Source organism: Urocitellus parryii, chromosome 5 (assembly GCF_045843805.1).
Source record: "Urocitellus parryii isolate mUroPar1 chromosome 5, mUroPar1.hap1, whole genome shotgun sequence".
NCBI classification, from domain to species: domain Eukaryota; kingdom Metazoa; phylum Chordata; class Mammalia; order Rodentia; family Sciuridae; genus Urocitellus; species Urocitellus parryii.
In genome coordinates, this window is record NC_135535.1 from 160,522,427 (window position 1) to 160,543,321 (window position 20,895).

At 34.2% G+C, this 20,895-nt stretch overlaps 1 protein-coding gene across 1 annotated transcript in view; it reads left to right on the top strand.

Moving 5' to 3' along the window:
- Nucleotides 1-43: 43 nt before the first annotated feature.
- Fam149b1 (family with sequence similarity 149 member B1) overlaps nt 44-20,895 on the top strand; it is a 48,174-nt gene continuing 27,322 nt past the window's right edge. The window contains 5 exon segments of the mRNA XM_026390172.2: nt 44-258; nt 5,511-5,615; nt 6,975-7,104; nt 18,053-18,195; nt 19,055-19,171. Coding sequence (XP_026245957.2) covers nt 212-258; nt 5,511-5,615; nt 6,975-7,104; nt 18,053-18,195; nt 19,055-19,171 — 542 coding nt within the window. The 5' untranslated portion in view covers nt 44-211.

A 20,895-nucleotide genomic window follows, 5' to 3' on the forward strand; every position in this document is an offset into this window, starting at 1 on the left:
GTGCCCGCGTATTCGTCACTTCCGCCCCCGCTAGGAAGCTGGGAGGACGGAGGACCGGAGAGGCGGGAACCCTGGGACTGTAGTGATCCGGAGTCTAGGCGACGGGGCGAGACGGGGCCGGTAGGTGGTGGGAGGGGGCCCACCAGGCCCGGAGGCCCCCACCCTTACGTACCTGCCCCGGTCGCGGCTGAGGAGGAGGCAGAGGAGGAGGATGATCTCCAGATACACTCGGAAGGCCGTGCCGCAGAACTTGGAGCTGTGAGTGGACTGCTAATCCATCCCAGCCCGCGAGGCTGAGGCGGGTCGTGGGCTCCCTGGGGACCCTCCATAACTAGTCTTTCTCGCCTTTCTTTTCCTGGGGTTGGGGAAAATAAATATTGCCTGGAATTTCTCTCTTCCCAGCCTTGGTGGACACTTGTCCCTCTGCCTGCAACTGAGGGCGTGTCTCGCGACCTGTAGCCTAAGACTTGATCTCTTGAGCAGTACTAACTGATTATAGGAACTGGGTCTCCTAAGGCGTTTGTAGTTTCTACAGTGCTTCAGGCCCCACTACCAATGGTAATTGACAACTGGAGAAGTTATTAATAATCGAATGTTTCAATAAAGTTGAACACCTCAAGTGCCAGATACTAATGGCAAATCTGTTTACATGCATTATCTGAATCTTTCCAACATGGATATCTGATTGAGTATTTTATTTTGGACATTCTACAGATAAAGGTCCCACATTTCAAGTAACATGCTAAAGGTTACACACAGGGGAGGTAGTGGAGCTCAGAGGTACAAACCCTGTGCAATCTGACTCTGAACCCGGTGGTCATAATCATTATATATACTGCTTCCCCACCTCTTAAGCATCAGAACTTAAAAGAATCAATTTTTCTTTTTAGACTAAAAAGCAAGTATTTCTAACCTAAAGACCCACTTCTTGTCCTTACATAATGTTGTAATTTAGCAAGTAATGCTAATTTCTTCCCATTACTAAGTCAAAGTCCTTTGCTTTTTGATCCTTATAACAACTCTGTAGGAAGGGTTTGATTATCTTCAGTTTTTCAGGTGATGAAATTATATGAAAAAGTTTACTCATTTTAAGGTTACATAGCCAATAGAATCAGGATTTAGGCTTGGGCTTTAAAAAATTTTCCCCTTTCATTGAACTCTGTTATTTTAGCAGCCATACATCATTTACTAAATATTAATTACACATGGCAAAAACAAGCATATTTTAAGTATGCTGAGTTTCTAGCTGGACTCTTTTCTACCTATGTAATTTTTTGGCAAATTACAAAATCTCTCTGCCTTCATTATCTAAAAGCATGTCTACAATGATGGCATAGGGCCTCTTATGAAATAAATGTGTCCTCAGTAAATGGCAATTTCCTTTTACATATCCACCTTTACTTGGTACAATAGACATACAAAGAAAATAAGTCTAAAATCTCTCTTTGCGTTTCAAAAGCTTATTATCTGTTAAAGAAGAGGATATCTGCCCAGTAGCCATTCAGATAATAAGGAACTGGAATGAAGAACAGTCGTTTCACAGTAAAGTGAACAGCATTTAGCTTAAAATCTACTTTTATAGTTAATTCCAACATACTGAAAAGTTAAAACAAATCTTGTGTGGGAAAAAAACATGAATAAACAGTTAAGTATTGAATGGATTGAAGTTATTGACCCAGTGTAGTTACATTACTTGTTCTTGGTTGGTAATTTGATAATCCCAAAAGATGATTCTCCATCTGGAATCACAGTGAAGTGAGTAATGAAGATAAAATGTGCATAAAAGACAGTGCAATAAAAGGGCTTTTTAATCAAGATGCTATATACTGTCCTTTGAAGCAGGAACTTTAACTTTCTTCCTAACAATTATAAATTATAGATGTTGAAAAGAGTTTGGGGAAAAGAGATTTTCAACACACAGCAAAACTTTTTTTTTTTTTAATATTTTATTTCTTAGTTTTCAGTAGACACAACATCTTTGTATGTGGTGCTGAGGATCGAACCCTGGCCGCACGCATGCCAGACGGGCGCGCTACCGCTTGAGCCACATCCCCAGCCCAAGCATAACTTTTTTAAATGAAAAATTTCAAACATAAATATATTGAGAATTATATAGAGCCACCCATTACTCCATACTCAACGGTTGTCAACCTATTAATGTATTTGCTTCATCTATCTTTATCTCTTTGTAGCTTCTCTCTGAAAGAAGGAAAACAAAACCCCCAGGATACTGGTTTATGTTGTCATTTTGTCTGTATTCATATCCTGTACATCTCTAAAAGCTAAGGACATTTTCTTATGAAATCAAAATGCTATTGTTACATTTAATAATATCTCTTTGTTATTTTTTGTCACTTCCTTGACTAAAAAAAAATGTTTAAGTCTCTATTTCATAGCTAGAATCCATATTTCAGATTCCTCCCATTTTATCAAAGATAGGCTTTTAGTTTTAGGTTCACTGAATGAGAGCAGTACACATGGCTCTGCAGAAATTCATTTCTACCATTAGAGAAAATTTAAAGGGAAAGCTTTGTTGACCTGATCCTTTGCTTTATGTTTATATATAAAAATGATACAATTTACTAAAGTCTCAAACTTTATTTCCATTTAGAGGCCTTGGAACCAGACTACTTAGATTTGAATCCTGACTCTACTTACTAATCATATGACCATAAGCAGGTTACTTAATCCCTCTGGGCTTCAGTTTCCTTCCCTGGGTAATGTACTAAATTTATAATATAAATTTCTGTATTAAAGGACATGGGAAACCTATTATAAAGAAACTTGGGTAGCTTTGTTTAACTAGCCAGTCTCCTCAATTTATTTGACTGCAGAATTTTATGAGGAAGGAAAGTACTGTAGATGATTAAGATTGGAACATATAATAATTGACCCATAGTTTATTCCAGTGCACATGTCCAATAGAAAATAGAAATTCCAGATAAGCAATGTCCAATAGAAAATATTATATAAGCTGCATATGACATTTTAAATTTTCAGGTGGTTACAACAAAAAATAAAAAAGTGACATCATCATAGATTCAGAGAAAGTTGCAAAATTAGTATATAGAGCCCCATGAACCCTTCATTCAGTTTCCCTCCGTTGATGACATCTTAGGTAGCTTTAGTATAATTTCAAAGCCAGACATTGACATTGGTACAGTAAAGTTAACTAAACTACAGGCCTTATTCAGTTTTCACCCATTTTTACATCCTGTCGTCTCTGTGTGTATATATGTATGCATGCATATATACACATAGTTCTATGCAGATGGTCTAATTTATAGATTGTTTAACTACCACTACAATCAAGTAGACATCTTGCCACCACCAAGGAACTTCTTTGTGTACTCTTATTAGTCACATCCCCTCCAGCAGCTACTGCTATGTTCTCTCTCTATAGTTTTGTTATTTGTGAATGTTATATAAATAGAATCATAGAGTGTATATATAATTGTGATTGGCTTTGGCTTTATTCACTTAAGCATGATACATTTGAGATCCATTCAGGTTGCTGCATGTATCAATAGTTCATTTCTTTTGATTGCTGAATTATTCTATTGTGTGACTATACCAAAGTTTAATCATTTACACATTGGACATTTGAGTTGATTACAGTTCTTTTTCAACTATAACAAAAACTGCTATGAACATTTTGTGTATGTTTTTGCGTGTGAATATAAGTTTTAATTTCTCTGGTCTCAAATACACAAGAGTTTAACTGCTAGGTCTTTTGGTAAATGTATGTATTTTTTTTTTGTAAGAAACTATTGAACTATTCTAGCATGGCTATACCATTTGACATTCTTGCCAGTAAATTATTATATGATATCCCGTTTATTCCACATTCTTACCTGCATTTAGTGTTATCAGTATTTTTTATTTTAGCTGTTCTGATAGGTATGTAGTTATATCTTACTGTATTCTCAATTTTTTAAATTAATTAATTCATTTTAATTAAGTACATATGACAGCAGAATGCATTTTGATTCACAATGTAGTGTCACACCGTATGTGTAGTCATACATGTACCTTGGGTAATGATGTCTATCTCATTCAACCATCTTTCCTGCCCCTATGGGTCCTCCCCACCCTCCCTCTCCTTTGCCCAATCAACGTTTCAACATTTTTCCCATGGCTCCCTGCTCCCTGTTATGGATGAGATCCACTTATCAGAGAGAACACTTGGCCTTTGGTTTTTTGAGATTAGCTTACTTGCTTAGCATGATATTTTCCAACTCCTTCCATTTACCTGCAAATGCCATAATTTTATTCTCTTTTAATGCTGAGTAATATTTCATTGTATATATACCATAGTTTCTTTATCCATTCATCTATTGAAGAACATAGGTTGCTTCCACAGTTTAGCTATTGTGAATTGAGCTGCTATGAACATTGATGTGACTGCGTTACTATACTATGATGATTTTAAGTCCTTTGGGTACAGACTGAGGAGTGTGGATAGCTGGATCAAATGGTGATACCCTTCCAATTTTTTAAAGGAATTTCCAAACTGCTTTCCAGATTGGTTGCACCAGTTTGCTCCCATCAACATTGTGGGAGCAAATTTTTGCCACACACACGTCAGATAGAGCACTAATCTCCAGGATATATAAGGAACTCAAAAACCTTAACACCAAAAAAAACAAACAGCCCAATCAATAAATGGGCTAAGGAGATGAACAGTCACTTCTCCGAAGAAGATATTAATTTAATCAATAAATATGTGAAAAAGTGTTCAATATCTCTAGCAATTATAGAAATGAAAATCAAAACTACTCTTAAGATTTCATCTCACACCAGTCAGAATGTTATTTCAAGGATACAGACAACAATAAATGTCGGTGAGGATATGGGGGGAAAGGCACACTCATACGTTGCTGGTGGGACTGTATTTTCAATTTTTTTTTTAAGAGAGAGTGAGAGAGGAGAGAGAGAGAGAGAGAATTTTTTAATATTTATTTTTTAGTTCTCGGCGGACACAACATCTTTGTTGGTATGTGGTGCTGAGGATCGAACCCGGGCCGCACGCATGCCAGACGAGCACGCTACCGCCTGAGCCACATTCCCAGCCCTGTATTTTCAATTTTTAATGAAATTTCAAGAATATATTTTGTTTACCTAATATATCCAAAATATTTTAATATATAATCAAGATAATAAAATTAATAAGATTGCATATTATTTATGTACTAAGACTTTGGAATCCAATGTGTTATACACTTAAAAAACAATCCGGGGTTCTCATACTTGAGGTAGCTCAAATTTTCCCTTGAATGTATGTCTACTTCCTAAATAAACCTCTGTCTGTGCATTTGTCAAACAAACAAACCCAAAAACCCACAATCAGTTCCAATGAGCCTCATTTGTAACTGCTGCTTGCTAGCAGTATCCACTGCATTGGACAGTTCCAGAGTTGCAGGAAGTTGGTAACTAATTTTTAGATCCAGTTACTGAAATATATTTATCTTCTCCTTATAGGAAAAATAACTTTATTTTATCTTTAACAGGAAAGGAGTAACAAAACATGCTCTTAATCATCATCCCCTTCCAGAGCAACTGGATGAAATTTCCTCTACTAATGATGGCCGTGAAAAAGAAACAAGTTCCCAAAGGTAATAACACAGAGTGCACTTGTTTGTTTATTGGACTTGCTAATGGCAAAGGTTTTGTTTTTTGGTATCAAGACTTTGTTAACGAATCAAGAAGTTTTATCATCTTAAAGAGTCTGAGGCAGTAGGACTGCTTGAGTCTATTAGTTTGAAGTCAGCCTGGGCAACATAGTAAGAGCTCATTTAAAAAACAAATGGCCAGGGGATGATGGCACACGCCTGTAATCCCATTGGTTCGGGAGGCTGAGGCAGGAGGATTGTGAATTCAAAGCTAGCCTCAGTAAAAGCATAGTGCTAAGCAACTCAGTGAGACCCTGGTTAAATAAAATACAGAATAGGGCTGGGGATGTGGCTCAGTGGCCTAGTGCCCTAGAGTTCAATCCCCAGTAATCCGCTGCCCCGCCAAAATCATCAGCCTTCATTGTAGAATAGCTAATGGCAACAACATCATACTTGTTTTTATAACCTTTAGAAGTAGTATTATGATGTAGTTAAGAATATGAACTTAGGAACAACATCATACTTGTTTTTATAACCTTTAGAAGTAGTATTATGATGTAGTTAAGAATATGAACTTAGGGGCTGGGGTTGTGGCTGAGTGGTAGAGCGCTCATCTAGCATGTGCAAGGCCCTGGGTTAGATCCTCAGCATCACATAAAAATAAATAAATAAAATAAAAGTATATAAAAAAAAGAATATGAACTTAATCCTAGTCCTGCCACTTATTAGCTGAGTAATATTGGGCAAGTTACCTACTTGATAATGTACCTCTTATAGGATATTGTGAATGTAAATGAGATAAAGTATGTAAAACCTAACACTGTTTTATAGCAAATGCTCAGTAGATATTAGCTGCTGTTGTTATTTAAAGAAATAGAAGAGAAGAGACTATGACTTCAAAGAGTATTCTGAGAAGTAATGTATTATCAAGATTAAAATCTGGAACTAAATGTCAGATTACTTCTTTTTTTAAATGGAGTTACTGGAACTCTGCATCACCAGGTAGTACCAAAGATAAAATGAGATTAACATCTGTAAAAGTACTTGATACAGTTCAGATTTTACTATTAACATTTCTGAAATATCTTTAGTTATAAAGAATATATGTTATAGGTAGAATATTAAAGTATTCATTGTAAGCTATGACTAGAATTATTTGGAAGGAATGCTGTTGGTTTTATAGAAATTAGATAGGAGTTTTCCATGATGCTTTAATTTCAGATTCTTCATTTATTTTCACCTCATTGGATGTATTTGTACACATGCTTGTCACCTAAGTTACTGGGTAGTCAATGCTGCAGAAATTTGAGGAAATGTGAGAATCTTACTTTTTTCTGTCTCCCTCTCAAATTGTGCATTTAGTGAGTCTGACTTCACTCAAGAATCACCTTTAACATCAGGCAACACTGAGAATTCAGGATCTGCTTTTCCAAGTTATACTGGCACAGGGATCTCTACAGAAGGCAGCTCAGACTTCTCCTGGGGATATGGTGTGAGTTGTATGTTATCAGTCTAATGGAGTTCTTAGGAGACTATCCTAGGAGTTAGGATTTGTTGGTATATTTCATTCCTTCACTCTCCTGTATTGATTCTTTACAAGTGTGGTAATTCCTAAATTTACCACACTTTATAATAGTTGTAAAGAAGTATTAATCCTTACTTTCTTTCAATACTTGATGGGTAGTGTTTGACATGTATATATTACAAAAGAGGACTAAATGTATTTACCCCTAGTGTTATTCAGTCATTATTAATTAGGTGATTAAATGAATGACTTTTGCTTAAATTGTATCAATTTCCCATTATAAAAAATTATTTTTAAAAGACTAATAACCTTCAAAGAAAAATTTATAAAAGACAAATTTTATGCATAATTTTACCATCTTGATTCAGTAGGTATTTTGATTTTTATGTCTTCTTTCAATTTGTAATTTGGTTATAATCATGATGTACATAATAGTATCATGCTCTACTTTTCATTTAATATTACTTTGTAAGCACTTTTCCACAATGCTTATTTTAAGTATTTTTTTTTAGTTGTTGATGGACTTTATTTTATTCATTTATTTAATAATGTGGTACTGAGAATCGAACCCAGTGCCTCACACACATGAAGCAAGTGCTCTACCACTGAGCCATAACCCCAGCCCCAATGTTTATTTTACACACTATTATTGTTAGCAACCTGCTTTCTTTACAGAAAGCCTAATTTTTAAAACCTATTATTATTACCATGAATTATTTTCCAATCTTTTTTTTAATTTTTTTTTTTTAGTTGTTGATGGACCTTTATTTATTTATATATGGTGCTGAGAATCCAACCCAGTGCCTCACACATGCCAGGCAAGTGCTACACCACTGAACTACAACCCTAGCCCCTCCAATCATTTTATATATATGTAATATATATAATATATATTTTTATATATATTATATATATATACTTTCTTCATATATTTCTATGATATATGTACATATACTCTGTGTGTGCATGTGTGTGTGTACATACAACATGTATGTATCCTATTTTGTGGTCTACTTTTTTCATGTACCATTACTTTGTATAGATGTTTCATCCTTCATGCCTATCTATTTGAATAGTTATATTTCTTGGTGTTAATATATTACAATTGAAGTTTTCCCTTATTTTCTGATATTTGGGTTTTCATTTTTTTGTTCATTTATTTAAAAACATTTATTGAACACATTTGTTTTCACTGAACCTTATTGAGCACATTTGTTTTTACTATACCCATTGGCTTGGGGGATATGGGGCCAAGTGAGGCTTCTAATACTTAATAGTCTTATGAGGGAGATTGACAAAAGGAAATAAGATATAAAAAGTGGTAAGAGCTCTAAGGAAGATGACAGGTGCTGAAATAGTATAGGGGAATTCACTTTATATAGAAATATAGGGTAGGTTAGATCTGAGTGAGACTTAAATATTGAAGAGTTAGCCATGAAAAGAGTGAGAAAAAGAACTTTCTACCCCAAGGAGAAGTTCATATTTCCAAGGCAAAATGTATGGCATGTTCTTGAAACTGAAGAAAACAATCAGAGTGGCTGGAAGATGGTGAACCAGGGGGAGAAAAGCACAAAAATGAGATGAGAGAGGTAAGCAGAAGTACATTGTGTAGGGCCTCATAGACCATGGAAAGAATTTAAATTTTATTCTGAAGGAATGAAGTTGATGCCTTATATGGAGGATTTAGTGCACTGACTATATGTATTTCCATCATTTCTTTCTATATTATGATAGTTGTCTCTTTTTAAGTTATAAAAATGTCATACAGATATGTCTATTCCCTTGCTTTTTTATATTATTTTATTATGTAACATTTTATTTTAATTATTATGTAACATGTTTTTAAAAATTCAAATATAATCATTTCACTTTCTACCTTCATTTCTTCACTAGTCAGGAAAAATGGAATAATATAAGATTTTTCATAGGTTTTTAACAATTTTTCATGTTTACCTTTTTAATTCACTGATTTTTTTTTTTAAGATCAAGGGTGGGTGCATTTATCTCTAAAGAGCTACATAGTAAATACTTTAGGCTTTGTAGACTCTATCTGGACCTTCATCTCTCACTGTATTCACAAAGCAGCTATAAACTATAAGCAGCTATAAGCTATAAAGCAGTGTGTAAATAAAGAGACTGAATGTGTTCCAATAAAACTTCATTTGTAAATAGGTGATGGGCTGGATTTATCCTATTGACCACAGTTTGCTGAACTTATTCCAAATACTACTTATAACAGAACCTTAGATTTTGCTATTATATCTACTCTCCCTATAGAGCTATAGAATTTTGAACATTGGACCAAGTTGAAAATTATATTTCCCAGTCTCTGTTACATAGTAGTGAGGAGGTAGGGCTTTATGGAGTGCAATTTTTTTTTTTCCAGTTATCTCTTGCTCCTAATTCCTGTCTGAATCATGGAACTATGGCTAAAAATACAGCAGCCATCTCAGACCATGAAGTATTAATTGAAGATGGAAATGGTAGGAGAAACTGGGTCCTTGATACCCCTGGAGCCACCATATCAACTTTTTAATTCCTACCTCTAAACTTAATTTTTTATGAGAGAAAATTATCTTATTTAAGCCACTGTTATTCTCAGTAGTATCCAAATGCAATTCATGACTGACATACTCATCCTTTTAAAAAACACATTACAAATACCTTTTTCTAGTATGGGATTTTTATAATTTTCATAATTTTTACATTTAGTTCTTTAATCCACCCACAATTGTCTTTTGTTATGGTATGTAGCAGAGACATAATCCTACTTTTTTCCACATGCATAATGAATTGTTTCAGCACCATTTATTTACTAGGTCAGGATTTCTAAGCAGGGACATTTTAGGTATGGTTAATGTGTAGAAATGTCCCATATACAACAGACTGCTTAGTATATATGATTCCTTCCTATCAAAATATTGGTAGTACTCCATCAATGGGTTCTCTAAAATTATACAAATAAATTTTTTACCTTCTCCTATACATAAGTGATGATATTCCAGTGGAGCTGTTTATTCTTTTCCCTCTGTCTGCCATGCTTACCTCTGTTATAAATCAAATTTTAAAATATGAGTTATTTCCAGACTCTCTAAATTGTCCTATCCTAAGCTCATTTATTGGTTTTAACTATATAACAATTATAACTATATAACAATTATATGTAACTATAGCTGTATAATAATCCACATTGTCTGGTAGTATTACTGAATTGTTCAGTAATACCACATTGCACATAATTGTCTTGACCAATATTTTAATATAAAAAATAGAAAGTTTTTAAAATTGCATAGGTCAATTTGAGAAAAACTGCCATCTTTATTATATTGAGTTTTAAACATGTCCTTGGTATATTAATCTTTCAACTTAATAAAAAAAACTATTTAGATCTTGTTTAATATATTTTAGTAATAAGGTTTTCATTATTGTATCAATAAAGGGGTACTGTACATTTGTTAGGGATTAGTTTCTAGGGACTTTGGATGGTATAATGTTTTAAAATTATAACTTAAGACTTGTTTGTATTTCTTGTTGTTTGTATTTTTTATCTACTGTATAACATTCAATTTTTATTAACTTTATTTTACTTATTCATACCCTATAAAATTTACCCTTTTAAAGTATATGAGTATTTTTTAGTATATTCACAGAATTGTTCAACCATCATTACTATCTAATTTTACTATGTTTTTATCACTTCAGAAAGAAGTCCTGTACCCCTTAGCTGTCACTCCCCCGGCCCATGCAACCACTAATCTGCTGTCTGTCTCTGTGGAATGGCCTATTCTGGCATTTTCATATAAATAAATTATATTATAGCTTTTTATATCTGGCATCTTTCAATTAGCACAATAGTTTCAAGGTTCATTCATATTATAAATTAATCAGTACTTTATTCTTTTTCTTGTTAATAAATTTTATTGCAGGGCTGAGGCTGTAGCTAAGTGACAGAGCACTTGCCTAGCACGTGAGGCACTGGGTTCCATCCTTAATACCACATAAAAATACAAATAAAATAAGGCATGTTGTCCATCTACAACTACCAAAAAAAGAAAATTGCTGGGGATCGGATGTACTTCAGTGATACAGTACCTAAAAATTTATTTTAAAAAATTATATTGCGTAGATTACTAAATCTTATCTGTTTTTCAGCTAATGGGTTTCTACTTTCTGACTTTTATTAATAATGCTAGTATGAACACTTGTGTACAGGTATTTTTGGTGTGCCTATATTTTGAATAATCTTAGGTATATAACAAGGAGAATTGCTAGGTCATATGAAAATTCTGTGTTTAACTCTTTGAAGAATAGATTTATTTTGACATTTATTATAATAATTATGATTTTCAAGATTTCTAGTTAGTAAATAAATAATATTGATGTTTTCCTTATATTATTGCAAAGACTTCACTGCAGATATAATCATATGAATGTCAGAGTAGAAAATTCCTTTGAAATGCATTATTTTGTACGTAACAAAATTCAAGGTTTTTTTTTAATATATATATTTATTTTTTAGTTTTAGGCAGACACATTATCTTTATTTTATTTTTATGTGGTGCTGAGAATCGAACCCAGTGCCTCACACATGCTATGCAAACACGCTACCACTTGAGCCACAATACCAGCCCCCCAAATTCAGGTTTTGAATTAAAGTTGCAATTCTTTTTTATTTTAAATTTTTTTTAGTTGTAATTGGACCCAATACCTTTATTCGTTTTTGTTTTGTTTTTTAACATGGTGCTGAGGATTGAATCCAGGCCCTCACACATGCTAGGCAAGTGCTCTACCACTGAGCCACAACCCCAGCCCTCAAGTTGAACTATTTTTCCACAATTTGAATGACATTATACCCCCCCACCAGATATTTTAACGTGTATTTCTTATGAATAAGGAAATAATGTGTACAAATAAGGACATTCTTCTATCAGAATGCAACTACTAAAATCAGGAAAGTTATGATATATTACTGCCATCTAATCCTCAGGCCCTATTCTAGTGTTACCAATTGTACTAATAATATCCTTTATAACAAAAGTTCAGTTCACATTATCCTATCCTCTTTTGCTCCTTCAATCTTTTTTTTTTTTTTTTTTTTTTTAAAGAGAGAGTGAGAGAGGAGAGAGAGAGAGAGAGAATTTTTAATATTTATTTTTTAGTTCTCGGCGGACACAACATCTTTGTTGGTATGTGGTGCTGAGGATCGAACCCGGGCCACACGCATGCCAGGCGAGCGCGCTACCGCTTGAGCCACATCCCCAGCCCTGCTCCTTCAATCTTGAATCACTCTTTAAAATGATAGCACAGAAATGAACATATTTTTCTTATTGTGCTCTAGTAGGTGGCACACAATGCCTTTTATCTCAGTATTTATGGTCTTCACCTTGGTTACTTCATTAAGGTGAGATCTTCCAACTTACTCATTTGCATTTGCATGGAAAGGTATTTTATGGGGAGTTATTTTGAAATTATGTTGCTTTTCTGTTTCTCATCAAACTTCAACTTATTTATTTGTATCCGTGGGACTCATGGATTTCCGTTTTACTTAATGAGTTATACATCATTATTATTTATCTTGAAGTTCAAATTATCCCAAATTTGGCCAATGAAAACCCTTGCAAAATGGCTTCTATGCCATTTTGGTCTATTCCCCTTCTTTTTTGAGCATTTACTTTCTGGCACAAGATATTTTAGGCTTATTTTGTACTTTGCCCCAGAATTGGGATATTTAGAAAACAAGATTTATGTGCTGGATATGCATACTAATTTTTTCTTGTCATGGATGCCCAGCCCTTCCTAGTGGACAGAACCAGGGAATACTTGTAGTCCTCCTATTCCAATCTTACATGATAAGGTTCATAATAGTTTTCCCCTTTCCATATTTGTAGCTTCTTTATCTGACAGAAACCTGGCTCTCATCATCCTTAATACGTTTATCTATTTGATTAATTTCCCTGAATGTAACCAGTTTCCCACTATTGCCACTGTCTCCTATTCTTCTGCATATACCCTTTTCACCCTGCACTGGGTGACTCCCCCCTGTATCCTTTTACCATTTGGATTTTCTCAGCCGGCTTGGACTCAGACACTCATACTGGTTTGACCCCCCTTTGGGGTACCTTTTTTGCCCTTGCCCTCTCTTACTCCACCTACTCCCCATGCGGTAGCCTTCCTCTCTCCATTCTAATTTCAACATTACAAGCTGATTGCCTTCCCAAAGGGACATCCTGATTTTCAGTAGTGCTCATCCTGCAACATCTTATTCCCATTGTGGGTAGATTATATTTTCAAAAGCCATGTTCTTTCTCCTGGAACCTGGATGTCCCTTTTAACTGCCTCAGTCATTAGAACAAAGTGAAAGTGATGCTACTTGACTTTTTAGGTTAGAAGACACTGCAGTTTCTGCTTGCCTATTTCTGTCTCTGTCTCTATCTTTGAGTGGTAGATCTCAGAATTTAACCACCATTTGTAAGAAAGTTCAGTTACAGACATGAAAAAGCATTATGGAAAGGAATTAAAGTCTGCAGTTATAAGCCAGCCTCAGTTGCCACTGTATTAGTGAATGAGCCTTCAGATGATTTTAGCTCCCAGCCTGTGAGTCTTTTGACTGAGGCCACAGATGATACAGAGCAGAGATAAGCCATTCCTATTGAGATCTTCACAAATTCCTGACCCATATAAACCTGGAGAGATAATAAGTGATTTTTGCTGTTGAGTTTTGGAGTAATTTACTTCACTGCCAAAGTAACTTGAAATACCCTTTTAACATGTTCAGGGCCTCTGAGCCCTCTAAGTCTCATATTGCCTAGCAGGCCATCCTCCTACTCCCTTGACTTCTTATTTTCCTTGGCTCCCTGCCTGGGGAGTTTTCTGACTATGCAATAGTGAGTCAGAGTTCAAGCAAAGCAATGATGTTCCCATTGTGCTGAGGAGCAGATACCAGAGTTCAGGGCAAAAGAAGCAGCTGGAATCTGCCAGGGAGGGAGAGAAGAGTACCAGAAACTGTAAATAAATGGGTAAATGTCAAAGTCTTTATTTTTATCTGATTTCTTTAAAAGATACTGACTGAGGCAAAAAAATGCTTATATTTAATATATATTGACATATAAGATATGTATATATAAAATGCATATAAGATGTATAAAGATGGGGCTTATAGAAGTAATTACAGCTCAAAGGATGGTTGACTATAATACAAATTTCCTTTTTTAAGGTTATTACAATTGTGAGTTGTTATAAAAATACTAAGGAAATTAGATTAAACAACTCTCACACAGAGAAAGCTTTAGGCCCAGTTGAATTCTATCCATTTGTGGTAGAAATAACAACGGCACAAACTTTTTCCAAAAAATAGAAGGAACACTTCTCAACTCATTTTAAGAGGTCAGCATAATCTTGATGCTAAAACCTGATGAAGACAATATAATAAGAGAAAATTATGAGGGGGAACTTATAATATCAGAGTGAGTAGTTTTAACAAAGACAATAATAAAAATAGATTAAGGTGGTGAATGCAGCTATTTAAGGACTTTGAAAGTTTACCAAAAGTATACAACTAAAAAATAAACAATTATTTATAGAAATCAATAGGGCTTGGGTTAAGAACAATGAGAGTCTGTTTCTCTAGGGAGACAAGCTATGAAAGCTAGCAGTTTTACTGCCAGAGAAGGATCTAGAGTAAAGCTTAGACAAACTGTGTGCTTAATAGCATTGTCAACAACAGTTGTAAACTTGGGAAGAACAGTGGCTCAGACAGGCTGAGGTTACAGACAATGGATTGGCACACTATCTAGAAGTTTATTAAAAGGATCTGGGAAATAAGATGCATGCAAGTGCAGAAGAAGATAGAAGGAACCCAGAAATTAAAAGCTGGGGCAGTCATGCATGGAGGTGCCTACTTCTAATCTCAGCTACTCAGGAGTCTGAGATAGGAGCATTACAGGATTTCAAGTTCAAGACCAGCCTGGGCAACTTAACAAGACCTTGTCTCAAAATTTAAAAAGGGATGGGTTGGGGGCTGGGGTTGTGGCTCATTGGTAGAGTGCTTGCCTAGCTTGTATGAGGCTCTGGGTTCAATCCTCAGCACCACATAAAAATATATAAATAAAATAGAGGTACTGTGTCCATCTACAACTAAAAAAATATTTTTTAAAAAAGGGATGGGTTATAGCTCAGTAGTAAAGCACCACTGGAATCAATCCTCAGTAACTTAAAAATAAAAAAAAGTAAGCACTGCTTGAATTAGAACTCAGAGAAGATAAACTTTAAGACAAGAAAAAGTACCAGAAACAAGGAATATTTTGTAATGATAAAAGGTTTCAGTCATTAGTAAAATACAGCGATTATAAATTATACATACTCAATAACTTAAAGTTCACGAAGCATAAATGAACAGAATTCCAAGGAGAAATAATCACAATTATAGCTAGAAACTCAATACCCTACTCTTAATACTTAAAAAATAAACTAGACAAAAGATTAGCAAAGATTACTGAGGAGATGAATAGCACTATGAACCAACTTGACCTAAATGACAGCAGAATATGTACTCTATATACTCTTCAAACACATTTTTAAACAAGTGTTGTAAATCTAAAAGGATTTAAAGTATGTTCTCCAATACCAATGGAATTAAGTTGGAAATAGGAAGCAGAAATGTGGAATATCCCCAAATGCTGTTTGGAAGGGATATCTGCAAGGGAAAACTAAAAAAATATTTTTCACTAAATGAAAATGAAAAAGCAAAATATCAAAATTTATGGTGGTCTTAGAAATAAATTAATGGAGTGTCATGTCTATCTAAAAAGAACAAATAAAAAAAATTTAAAAAGAAACAAATTAATGGTTCTAAATGCTTACAGAAAAAAGAGAATCTGAAGTCCATAAGTTTCCACCTTAAGAAACTAAAAATGGACAAACTGAATCTAAAGCAAGCAGAAAGAAGGAAATATTGATTAAACTGGAAATTAATGACATAAAAAAATAGAGAAAACTAACATGTAGTCAAAAGTTAGTTCTCTGAAAAATTGTCAGTAAAACACAAATCTTGTGATCCTCCTGTCTCAGCCTCCTGACCACTGGGGTTACAGACTTGTGTCTGGCCAGATTTTTTTTTTTTTTAAATGATTCCCAAATATATTTCTACTGAGAAGAGACTTATTTTAATTCTCTTTTTCAAAATATTTGTTTACTTGTAGATGGTCACAATACATTTACTTATTTATTTTTATGTGGTACTGAGGATTGAACCCAGTGCTTCACACGTGCAAGATGGGCACTCTACTACTGAACCACAACCCCAGCCCCTGATTTTAATTTTTACAGTGAAAATACATAGTTCTCATTTTATCCTTTTAGAAGAAAGTATAACTTTTCTTCAAGTGAAATGTAAAAGGGCACATAATAAATACAGCTGCAGTAAAGGTAAGCAGGAAATTTAAAGATCTGATAACATGATTAATTCCACATTTTATAGCCTTCCCTCTGACTGTACTCTTTTTTTGGTGGGGGTGGGGTGGGTTTTTATTGGGGATTAAACCCAGGGACACTTTACCTCTGAGCCATATCCTAGTCCTTTTTTTATTTTGAGATAGGATCTCACTATATTTCTGAGGGCCTTGCTGTGTTGCTGAGGCTGGCCTTGAACTTGTGATCCTCCTGCCCTAGCCTTCCAAATTGCTGGGATTACAGGCCTGTGCTACAGTGCCTGGCTCCTCTGACAGGTTACAGGGCTCAAATGTATAACATAAATTGTCAAGTGAAAGATGCAGAATACTAAGTAATATATACAGATTTTTTGTTCTAAAAAATACTAGAACCAAGCAACTATACTAAAATTAGCAGTCATCAAAGCCAGGTATGGTGGCACACACTGGTAGTGCCAGCTACTCAGGAAGCTGAGGCAGGAAGATTGCCTGAGCCTAGGAGTTTGGGGAGACATCTCAATAATAATAATAACATAATAATAAAAATAATAATCATTAACTTTTGTGGAATTGTAGTGAAACAGGACAGAAGAACCTGTATACCTGAGGAATTTTCAGGAAGCAGGTTTATTGATTGCAGGGTCCAGAGAGGCTATTGCATAGCCTAAAACATTCTCTGGGGAACGGGGGTTGTGGCTCAGTGGTGGAGCACTTGCCTAGCACGTGTGAGGCACTGGGTTCAATGCTTAGCACCTCATAAAATAAATAAATAAAATAAAGGCTTTGTGTTTGTCTACAACTAAAAATATTTTTTTAAAAATTCTCTGAACCAAGATTTTGGAAATTCTTTGAACTTTACACCCATTGTGGGGGGTGTGGCCTTGGAAGTTTACATGCTGGAGGAGTTTACATAAAATAATTTCTTAAGTTCTAAGGACAGACACAGGTCACATAAGTTTTACCAAGAAAACACAGATAATATATTTTGTACAACAAGCTTACAGACTAATTCTGTTACACCTTTTGTGTGCAAACCTGGCATTTACAAGAAAGAATTTCAACCACAATAACCTTTGCAGACATCCTGCTGATCTGACAGAGGAGAAGCTTAATTATGGCAAGAGTCTTTTGGGTGGGGGTACCTGGTCTGCTTCATTAGAAAATTTTAAGTTTTTCTTTATACTTTTCTGTACTTTTAAAATGTTTACAATAAATAGTATTTATATGAAGAAGAAATTGTTACTTTTTAAAAAATATATTTCTGTAAATTTTCTTTAAACAGGAATAGAAAAGACATCTAAAAATTCCATGAGCTCTGAAAATTACATGAGTTCTGAAAATTCCATAACTACTTTTCTTTCATGTAAACACAGTAATATTTCAAATGGATTAAATATTTTAAACAAAACAAAATCTGATTGCTTTCAGTCTTTACATTGTTAACAGAGGTTGAAGGTCACCTAAATATTTTGGGGGGTATTTTCTTCTAGGAACTTGATAAAAATGCCACTGAAAAAGTCCAGGCCATGTTCACAGCCATTGATGAGCTCTTATATGAGCAAAAGTCAAGTGTGCATACCAAGAGTCTACAAGAAGAGTGCCAACAGTGGACATCTAGCTTTCCTCACCTCAGGTATTGAAGGCTACCATTGTCTTGTATTTATGGCTAAAACTAAAATTAAAAAGTGCATTTCTAAGAAAGCTTGTATTCTGAAATATCTATTGGATATTATTTTAATGAATGTGAACAAGGCCATGTGGTGTAAAGGCTCAACTGAGAGAATGAATACTCAAGTTGGTGGAAGTTTCCATAACTACCAATATGCTATCCTGGTTGAGAGAAACTATTTCTATACCAGTAGCTGAGATCTGTGTATCAGGAGTTTCTAAAGAACTCTACTTTTGAGCAATATGGTCAGAAAATATATTTGTTTATGCAGATTATTATAGAAGATTAAGGGCAAATTCCAAAAGTTTGCTCAGTTTCCTTGGGTTTATTTTTTTCCTGTTTTTTCCCCTTTTGTGTATTTATTTTTTCCTTAGGATTTTCAAAAACTCCCAGGCTATTGCTTTATCTTTTCTATCCCCATTTTGTTGAAGAGAGAGATATACCTGTGGTAAGGATTCACATTTTATCTGAAGAATTATTCTTGAGCCAGGTGTGGTGGCACACGCCTATTATCCCAGCAGCTCGAGAGGCAGAGGCAGGAGGGTCACAAGTTCAAAGCCAGTCTCAGCAAAAGTGAAGTGTTAAGCAACTCAGTGAGACCCTGTCTCTAAATAAAATACAAAATAGGACTGGGGATGAGGCTTAGTGGTTGAATGCCCCTGAGTTCAGTCCCCAGTACCCGCCCCCCAAAGAATTAAATCAATGTCAAACTAATATGTACTGGACTTCTATGTAGAGCCATCATATTTGTTCCAGAAATGACTAGTTTTTGTATGTATGCCAAGTGAAGGTGTTTAATGGTCTATATGTTTTCATTTTGAAGAATTCTGGGTAAACAGATAATTACTCCAAGTGAAGGTTATGGATTATATCCTAGATCCCCACCTGCTATTTCAGCTTCACATGAAGCAGCCTTGTCTCAAGAAAGAGATTCAGCAATGTAAGTATTCTATTATGTATGTGTTTCAATATCCTGACATGCAAATATTATTTTCTACTGATTGAACTAAGGATTAAGATAATTATACTTCTTGGTATTTAATAAAGCACAGAAAATTCTGTAAGATTGGTTATAGTCTTTGTGTATATTAAAATTTTGTTATATAATTTTTTGTTCAAAAAATTAAAATATTTCCTGCAATTGAGGGATATATTTGTTATTCAGATCTATTCATCTGTATATCTCTATATCTACACCTATTCATAAATATAGGCACTTCCCCTCTGGAATAAATGTGTAAATAGAATGGTTGTTAAAAATTTAGGGGTCACACTTTAAAATTTTTTTGAAAACTATACTTTAAAAGTGATTTTTTAAAAAACTTGTTAATTATAACTTAATCCCTTTACAGAACCAGAATTAAACTTCAAAATAATTTTTAAGTGGCTAAATTTTTGGAATGCCTCAAATCTTATAGTAGAAATATTCAACTAGGATTATTTCTAAACCTATGCTTATTTAAATATATTATAAAATGTAATACTATAGTTTTTAAATTCATTTTAAAAATTATTTCTATATTTTTTCCTACTTATTTGATATCTTCTAGGACTATAACTTACTTTGGGTGCCTTTTGGGCTTTCAGTTAAACGTAACTTGTCACAGACGAAGATTATGGAATCTGCATTGTCAGCTAATTTTTGGTCAGAGAATGGAATTGTTTGCTTTTCTCAAAGTAATATAAATTCAAGCTGCTGGTTTTCTTTTTAAATTTAAACTCATATATCAACAAACCTTCTTAAGTTTACTCCTTTCATATAAATTTAAACCCAATGTCTCCCACAGATATAATTTATCCTTTTATTTCTTCTGACCAAAATTCTGTTGTCATTAGGATATATTTTCTTTAAATGTTAGTATAAACTGTTTTATGTGCATTATTTTATAACTGGAGCAGTAGGTCCGCTTAGAGATTTTTTTTTCTTCAAAAATATAAAGAATCAAGTCTGATTAACTCCCCCTTTTTAGGTTACCTGAGTAACTCATTATTCTTCAACATATTATTATCTTTCCTTTCTACCTGCTGCCACCACTGCTGACTGATCTTTTTATTTTTGGATCTACTTTGTCTAGGCTATTAAACTTACAGTTCTCAATAATTACTTACATAGATAAAACAAATATCTGTGTATACATTACACAGACACATACATAGATTATGCAGTTATATTACCATTGCCAGTATTCACTGAAAAAAATAAAAAATTAAACATAATCCACGTTTACTTTTTTCACGTAACAACTACTCTGTCTATATTCAATATTTCATCTATTCTTTTTTTTATATTTATTTTTTAGTTTTAAATGGACACAATATCTTTAGTTTATATTTATGTAGTGCTGAGGATTGAACCCAGTGCCTCATGCATGTTAGGCAAGTGTTCTACCACTGAGCCACAACCCCAGCCCCAGTACTTCATCTATTCTTGAGTACATTATGAACTCATAGCATTTCAAAATACTTTCATAGTTTATTTAACTGTAATTATTATTAATGCTCTAATTGTTACACCTTGACCACTTCAAGCTAGTACCTTGTTTTTGTTTTGACTTGCTTTCTGATTACAGTAAGATGTTCCAGGCCCATCCTTAATTTTTTTCTCATTTAAGACATGGCATCAGCTGAACTTCAAGGAGCCCTGATTCCTTCAAGATGCTATTA